Source organism: Quercus suber, unplaced genomic scaffold (assembly GCF_002906115.3).
Source record: "Quercus suber isolate HL8 unplaced genomic scaffold, Cork oak 2.0 scaffold_64, whole genome shotgun sequence".
NCBI classification, from domain to species: Eukaryota; Viridiplantae; Streptophyta; class Magnoliopsida; order Fagales; family Fagaceae; genus Quercus; species Quercus suber.
In genome coordinates this window covers 546,630-555,868 of record NW_027069529.1, presented here as the reverse complement: position 1 = coordinate 555,868, position 9,239 = coordinate 546,630, and the positions used below count along the sequence as shown (strand labels likewise).

The following is a 9,239-nucleotide window of genomic DNA, read 5'->3' as shown; positions in this document are numbered from 1 at the left end:
AAAACCTGCTAACTGAAAGAGTGGAAGGGGTGAGCTACACAGCTCAGTAAAGGTAAGATATATGAGAATTTAATAAGGATGCTAAAAATAGCAAAAAAAAAAAAAAAAAAAAAAAATTGAAAAACATCATCCTGGCATCATTTCAAGCCAAAACGGGTTGGGCCAGACCGAGAAAAGGAAAAAAAAATGTTTTCGATTCGAGCGGTTTTTAGTCGACCCCAAATGAAGAATTTCTTAAAAAAAAGCAAAAAAATTCAAAAAACTAAAAAACATCATCCTGGCATTATTTCAAGCTAAAACGGGTCGAGCCGGGCTGAGAAAGGAGAAGAAACGAAGTTTTCGATCCTAGCGGTTCTTACCTGAGACCTGTTATAGAACTCCGAAAAAAATAGCAAAAAAATTCAAAAAATTGAAAAACATTATCCTCGTATCATTTCAAGCCAAAACGGGTCAGGCCGGGCTGGGAAAGGGAGAAAAAATTGTTTTCGATCCAATCGGTTTTTACCCGACCTGAACTAGAGAATTCCGAAAAAATTAGCAAAAAAATTCAAAAAATTGAAAAACATCATCCTGGCCTCAAGCACATCCCTTACAACAAATCCCATAATAGATACAGGGTATAAACGATTGATAATGATTACAATCAAATTTGGCACGGAATAAAACCTAACAAAAAACATAGCTGTAAATAACAACTTTACAATCTCCCCCTTTGGCTATTCCGTGACAAAACCCTAAAACAAACTCTAGACTTAAACGTGAGTTTGGGAACAATGGTAAAACTCACTCACACCTAATTCTAGATTCTGATAAGCTCTTGAAACATATGAACAAGTATCTCCTGAAACACAACAACACAATAACATCATTGTATGTAGAAAAACTTGAAAAGCATTTGGAGCAATAAAATCATGATCAAGCAAAATGAAATAGAAACACTAGATCATGGCAAGATCAAACAAGCAATCACTATACAAAAGTGATCACTATGCTCATTCACACAAGGAATGAACATCCGGACATGGAAGATGATAAGCTCATTTGAAGAGTATCATTTGCAAATCCAACACTTAACCAATGCGAAATACATGAAGTATTTGCATCTAGGAACAATCCTACAAAGGCACAAGAGTGTTGTACTGAAATAAAATGTATGACATTAAACATCAAATACACAAGCAAAAGGTTGCAAAAACAATGTACTGCAAATGCATGGCACAAACCATAAAAGTCTACAAACATGCATGGAAACGAACGCTAAAAGCTTACAAAAGCATCATAGGTACAAACAAGACATGCTACAAAGCATAGAGAATATAAAAAAAAAAAAAAAAACTATAGAAATTATACTGAAATAATACTAGAGTATCAAAGTTTTAAACCAAAAGCCGTAAAACAGTTATAAAAACTAAAAAAGACTGAATTAAACCGTCTGTAAGACCAATAACCAATGTTACTTTGTTTCTAAGCTATGCTACCCCTAATGTTGTGCAAGCTCTTCTCCAGCTCCCCCTTAAAATTTTCTCCCCCTTTTTGACCGGAATGGCCAAAAGGCTAGAACTGATTTGACTCTGAATCCGAGCCTTGCTCCATAGACAAGTCTTGTATTTGTGAAGATAGTGCGGTGCAAACTGGTCCGCGGTGTGCTGTACATGAGAATTCAGCACTGTAGACATTTGATCCATTTTAGCTAGTAATAGATTAAGTTTGCTCGAGCCTTGTGGTGGAGCCAAAGATGATGGCTGTGCAAATGGCTCTGGAGTCGAGGTGAACCTATCAATCTCCTCCTCTGTATCTCCACCCTCATCTTGCTCAACACGAGGCTGTGGGATCGTATGCACACCAGTCTTGGAGCCTTTGATGTGTGCGGTGCTCCTAGTCAGTGTATGACCACCAATAGGGTAGTCCCTCTGAACAGCTGTGAGGCCACTGGGTAGCTTGAGTTTTGCTTTGGCAATCAATACCATGATTAAAGAGGGGAACGACATCATAATTCGTGTATTCTGCTTTGTAATGCTCTTTTTCAAGACATGCATGATATGGCCACAAATGTCAATCTCCTTATGAGTAAAGAGATCATACAGGAATCTTGTTCTTGGAGTAGATAGTGTGGTGAGATTAGTGACTGGATACAGATTATGAATCATCACATAACTTAGTGTCCTCATTTCTGGAGAAAACTTGGTGGTGTTCATGGATGATTTCTTCAGTTCACCACCAAGAGCTGTAACCATCTCAGCAGTAGAGCCCAATCTGTCCTCATATGCAACTGTGATTGGCTGAGATGAAGGACGAATTTCCAAAAAATCTTGGATGACCTCTTTCGTAATCACAAATTCCTTGTGTCTTACCCAGCACTCAATACAATCTCCGTTGACTGTGGCATTTGAGAAGAACTCCCTGATTATCTCTGAATAAACAACCCCAGTCGAGTTCAGCAGCTTGGTCCAAGTTCTATCTTTGAACACTTCAGGGATGAAAGTGTCCTCAAGAGTTTCTAACTGAACCACTCTTTCTATGATGATTGTCTTGTCCTTATAGTAGTCATTGTACTTCATATCTGCTTCCGCAGACTTGAAATGATCAGAATCAGTGCGTGCACGCTTTGAAGTTGGTTTCTTCTTAGCTGTATGCTTGGTGGGAGACATCTGCACAATTTCACAAAGCAGAAAGGGAACAAGTGCACAAACACCAAAACAGAACACACAAACAACAACTTGATTTGATTCAAGTTAATCCCAAAGCATATGAAAGCTATCCTAAAGCAGATCATAGCCAACTCAAGGAACATGCAACAACATATAAAACAAGGAAAAATAGGCACAGTGCATGAAAGTAAGTAAGTGTGCAGCATGAGATGCATGGGGGTGTACCTAGAGGGTGCCTAGGTGTGTGCCAAGTGAGTGCATCATGAGCAGAGTGTAGGAAACACTTGATGAAAGACCAAACCAAGTAAAGTAAGGTTAAACATCTGGAAACCCATAAATTGGAACTCACATGAATTCAATTAAGCACAAAAATGTCACTCAGACATTTTAACAAACACCTATCATGCACATATGAACTCTAAGCATGAACAATGCATGAACATGAGAAAATCTACCCTCAATACATGTTAAAATGCCATAAGGGGCCAACGCAGATGCACAACCATCAAATGGGACACAGCCCAAACAAAAGATTTGACAAATTTTCACCCAATTTAGAAAACCAACCCAAATTTTTGAAAAACCCCAAAATTTTGAAACCCTAAAGAAAATACTGCAAAAACTAAGAAGAATTTGTAGGAAAAAGCTTTAGAAGACATACCTTGAAGTTGACAATGCAGAAACGATGCTTGAAATTAATGGGTTTTAGAGAGAAATTGATTTTGGGTTGAAAAAGGGTTCTAGAGAGGTTGGGCGAGGGAAATAAGAAAGTTTTGAAAGACTATCACATCTGCTACATATAAAGAAAAAACATGCGTTTTTCGCGGGTTACATAGTAGTGATACAGTCGTGAGACAACCGCGAAAGTGGCCACTGAAGTATAAAAGCTTTCGCTAGAAGCTTTAGGTCGTGAAACAATCGCGAGACAGTCGCGATACCTTCTGTCTGAATTTAAAAAAATCCAATTTTAGCCAAACAGCATTTCGCGAGAAGCTGTTGGTCGCAAGATAGTCGCAAGAGTTTCTGTGTGACATGATGAATAATTATTTCCCTCACGCCCTTTTCGCGGGAAGCTCTAAGTCTCAAGGTTCTCGCGAAACAGCCCTTGAACCAGTTTTTGTAGAAAAATACAAAAGTGCATTTTGAACAAAAACAAAAAACACGAAAGTATAAAATCAATTCGAAAAACAAATAAAACACTCAAATTTTTTTTTTTTTGTGTTTGATCAACCAGTTCTTGAGCGTACACATCATATTTGAACATGTACAATCACACAAATGAGATAGGCATTGATTGAATCAAAGTCTTGTGTGTTGTGTGTGAGTGACCAGGGCGAAGCTTCAATGATCAATTCAATCGAGTCATACACAATTGATACGAAATCAAGTGGACTATCTCCATTATAGAAATGAGTATATATGACCTCCCACACATTGAATACAAAACTTGGAAGCTTTTCATTTGGCTTCTGCATAAGGCATAACAATTGGTCTAATTAATTTTGTTTGGACAAAAACATCTCATTTTGAGATTGGTGCTTGAAATTTATGATATTTCAACATTGATGATTAGCCTTTGGCTTTTTGAGCACCATATAGAACACATTAAGAAGAGTCGCTTTTCCTTTTTCCTAGTCGAATACTAGTGTGTGCAACAGGCTTTTGTAGCTCAATATCTCTTTTCATTTGGAGATTTACATTTGGTGAGCTCTTTTTGCAAAAACAGAAAAATAAAGTGGGAAGAGATATAGACACAAGTCTATGCAAGTATCAAGACCAACAAGACTATTGACCAATCATTCATGACAAGTTTGAAGATCTATTTACAATAGTCACACCTAATGTTCAAGATTTCTACCACAAAGAAATGAGTGCATACATGACAAGCCAAGATCGTAAATGCACTACGCCATAAGTACGAAGGTACTAGGTCAAACTCACATGTGACAAACACAAAACAAATGATCAAACTTTTGAGATTTTTTAATTTTTAAGGGTTTTTGAATTTTTGAACACACCCAAAACAAAACAAGAAAAGTAAGATCAACAAGAAAACAACTAGTACAAACCAAAACAGATAAAAGAAAGACTTCTAGAAACTAAACAAGTGGAACCACAATAACAAATATGCAACAAAGAGTAGTATAGGTTCACACGAGAGATAGAGTTCAGGAAATGATACCGACACCGATGGTCTTATGCAAAGATTCAAACTTTGGGCTATCTAGAGGTTTAGTAAATATGTTTGCTTTCTGATTCTCAGTGTTGATGAACTCTAAGTACACAGTCCTTTCCTCCACCAGATCTCGAATGAAATGATACTGAATCTCGATATGTTTTGATTTCGAGTGTTGAACTGGATTCTTTGACAAATTTATGGCACTTGTATTATCACAATATACACACATCGTGTCTTGAGTGATTCCATAGTCATGAAGAAGTTTCTTCATCCATAGTAATTGAGCACAGCAACTTGCAACAGTAATGTATTCAGTTTTGGCTGTGGATAGAGAGACTGAATTTTGATTTTTGCTCATCCATGACACTAAGTTGTTTCCAAGGTAAAAACATCCACCAGAAGTACTCTTTCTATCATCAATGCAACCGGCCCAATCAGCATCAGAATATCTGGCTAAGCATTCATTTGAGTCTCCTGAGTATCAAATTCTATAATCAGATGTGCCATTTATGTAGCGGATAATTCGTTTGACTACTATTAAATGTGACTCTTTGGGGGCTGCCTGAAATCTAGCACATACGCCTACATTGAAGGCAATGTCTGGTCTGTTAGCAGTTAGATATAAGAGACTGCCTATCATGTTTTGATAGAGCGTTGGATCCACTTCTACACCTGCTGCATCCCAACTCAGCTTTGATGAGGAACTCATTGGAGTGGAAGTGTATTTCTTAGAGTATAGACCAAATCGTTTAACAAGATTTTTGGCATATTTCTCTTGAGATATGAATATCCCATCTTTCCGTTGTTTCACTTGAAGCCCCAGGAAATAGTTCAGCTCCACCACCATACTCATCTCAAACTCCCTTTTCATTTCTTCGGAGAATTCATGAGCCAAATGATCAACTGTGGATCCAAAGACAATATCATCCACATATACTTGAGCCATTTCTTGAATCACCCAGTTCTTCCTTTCAACTACTCCATTCTATTGTGGAGTCTTTGGGGCTGAGAATTCCTTCTTGATACCGTGTTCATTGCAAAATGCTTCAAACTTTGCATTTTCAAACTCTTTCCCATGGTCACTCCTGATTTTGATGATAGGTACTACTTTTCATTCATCAGTCTCTTGCACAATTTTTCCATCTTGTCACATGCTTCTGATTTCTCTGTAAGAAAGTCCACCCAAGAGTACCTTGAGAAATCGTCAACTACCACCATAGTATAACGCTTTCCACCCATGCTTTCTGTTCTTGTAGGACCCATTAAATCCACATGCAGTAATTCTAATGGGCGAGAAGTTGCGACCACCTTCACTTTAGGATGGCTTGACTTTGTTTGTTTTCCCAGTTGACATGGACCACAAACATTCTTCTTAATTTTCCCAAACTTAGGTAGACCGACCACAACCTCAAGTTTCGAGACTTTTGCCACTTGTTTGTAATTTGCATGTCCAAGCCGTTGATGCCACAACTCTAAGAGGTTTACTCAAGCATTCCGACATGTTATGCTGGGTTTGGGAATAACTCCATAACAATTATTGGTGGTCCTTAGTCCCTTCAGAACTTGAACACCTCCTTCATTCAAGATTAGAAACCCTTTCTTTGAAAATTGGACTAAGAACTCCTCATCACAAATCTGAGTGATACTCAGCAAGTTCACTTTTAATCCCTTAATATACAGCACATCAGTCAACAAAGGCAGTCCCGAAATATCCACTGTTCCCTTTCCAAGAACCTGTGAATGACTACCATCCCCAAATGTCACAAATCCAGCTTCCTTCTCTTTAAGAGTTTTGAACAAAGATTTTTCTCTAGTCATATGCCTTGAGCACCCGCTGTCGAGATACCACAAACATGAGTTAAACACTTTCAGTGCGGTATGAACAAAAAGACATGCGTGAGAGAGACATTCTTGACCATTAAAGCAATAATCATTTTTCCTTATTTCATTCAAGGATGAGTGTAGTTTCCTTTTTAAACGATCAAGTTTATCACATAACTGTCTATTTCTTCTCTCATATTCATAGACTAAGGACTTTGACTCACATAGACTGTACATATCATGATTCCTATGAACTAAGGATTTCAGCATGTGACAAAAAATTCTAGCATGTTTCTTTGATTTAAATAACTCTAAGAGCACATTACTGGAATAGTCTTCAAATATGCTCATTGAGTCATTTTCACAAACACTCTTACAGTCTTTCATGGTGGTTTTTACTAAATCACTTTTCAAAACACACCAAGGGGTCTAGGATCACACTTAAGTATTAAAATCATAACAAGTGTACCCGCTCTGATACCAATTGAAAGCTCGAAAATGTGTTGAAAACACAAGAGCTATTTAGACCCCCAATTAAAGTTACGGCTCGATAAATTTTACACTAACTTAATACAAAGTGCAGAATAGTGTAAATGCGAATGAATGAACAAATAAACTACTCTAATCCATAAACTAATCAACACAACAGTAATGGAATATAAAAGAGTAGGGAAGAAAGATGCAAACACAGAAACCACCAAGACGTGTTTTCGAAGAGGAAACCGAAGAACTCGGCGAAAAACCTCACTACCGCCCTCCAAGCGAAAATCGATCCACTAGACAATCAGTTGGGATACATGGGTTAATACGTGAGAATTCTTCAGCCTTCAAATGCTTGAGTCTACACACTCTCTCTTTATCACACATCCCTTACAACAAATCCCACAATAGATACAGGGTATAAACGATTGATAATGATTAAAATCAAATTTGGCACGGAATAAAAGCCAACAAAAAACATAGTTGTAAATAACAACTTTACAATAGAAAAACATCATCCTAACATCATTTCAAGCCAAAACTGTCACGCCCCAAACCCGATACTCGGATTTGTGACCATGACCGGCATGCTAATATCAAGTTTAAACCTAATATTAACAAGAACCAACTTAACTTTTAATGAGACTTTCACAAGAGCTTTTACAAAAGCTTCTCTCTTTATTTAAATCCTTGTTTCTTTACTTAAATGGTATAATTTTTCACTTGACATTCAGAGCATCTATACTGAACTCAAAGAATAACATAATTCACCAGTCTTTCAAATTTCATACTTTCACATAATACATCTTTTAATACCTTAAGGTACAACTTTCATTAGATCCTAAAATTCACAATACTGCAAAACTAAACATCAAATACTACTTTAGGATCTATACATATAAACTAAAACCAGCTCCTTCCAAAACTTGACTAAGGCTCCCTCTGCTCCAAATTAAAAACCTGCTAACTGAAAGAGTGGAAGGGGTGAGCTACACAGCTCAGTAAAGGTAAGATATATGAGAATTCAATAAGGATGCATGTAAATCAATTTATTTCATTTTATCAACGTTTGGATAGGAGAACATCATTTCATGCATAGTATTTTATACTATTTATAATAATAGCTTGTATGCTTTTCATAGGTAAATAATCGTTCTCCTTTTCTTGTCAGAATAATATTACCAAAATCTTTCGGATTGAATTTCTTTCATTTCTTACAAAGTCACCATACATATTTTCATTACAAAATAATCATTTTAACTTAAATCAGATAATCGGTAACTTTGTCTTTATAACATCACAGAACTTCAGAAACTTTTATCTTTAATGAACAGCTTTCTTTTCATTAGAAACTTCTTCTTTTCATGAGAGCTTTTAACCTTTCCCAATGCATTTAAATAAAATAATTCTCTCATGATTAATAACATAACATAACTGTTCATAAATAACTTATTGGTTAGTCCCTAGCTGATAAGTCTGTACAGAGAAGGCCTCATCACATTTGGGTGCCCTCATGTGTATGATATTGTCCCCTTTGGGAGGCCTGATGGCACATCCCCTCCAGGTTTTGTTCCTCCCCGCCGTCCGTACACATTGGGGAGAAGGCCTTAGAGTTACGGGCAACCCCATTTCCTCTACTTTAAATGGCCTAGAGTTACGGGCAGCCCCATTTCCTCTACTTTAAATGGCCAAACAGATAACATTTTTCCATGGAAAGCTAGTAATTAACCCCTACTAGCCGAGTTCAGATCACCAGAGGACATAACCCGAAAACATTTCATACAGAGGTTATTTTAGAGTAAATTATGCATTAAAATGTTTTTGATTAGAGATATGGCATGTAAGCATTATTTAGACAAAGATATGTTCATGGGCTTTCGAAACCCTATACGTATGATTTAAGCATATTGATGCTATGACTAATTCCATGAACATGATGTTTAAAGAAAAGAATGGAAATGCTATTATTATGAAATGTTATACAAAATAAGAAATTTCAGTATGATGTAATGTATGAAATGTTTTCGGGTTATGTCCTCTGGTGATCTGAACTCGGCTAGTAGGGGTTAATTACTAGCTTTCCATGGAAAAATGTTATCTGTTTGGCCATT

General features: G+C 36.9%; 1 protein-coding gene across 1 annotated transcript; it reads right to left on the bottom strand.

Moving 5' to 3' along the window:
- Nucleotides 1–409: 409 nt before the first annotated feature.
- LOC136067239 (uncharacterized) lies at nucleotides 410–8,909 on the bottom strand. Its single transcript, XM_065772791.1, has 2 exons — nucleotides 4,831–8,909; nucleotides 410–2,648 (listed from the first exon to the last, which is right to left on the bottom strand). Exon 2 carries the CDS (start codon nucleotides 2,646–2,648, stop codon nucleotides 1,470–1,472), a length of 1,179 nt encoding a protein of 392 aa, XP_065628863.1. The 5' UTR covers nucleotides 4,831–8,909; the 3' UTR covers nucleotides 410–1,469.
- Between the last annotated feature and the right edge of the window lie 330 nt (nucleotides 8,910–9,239).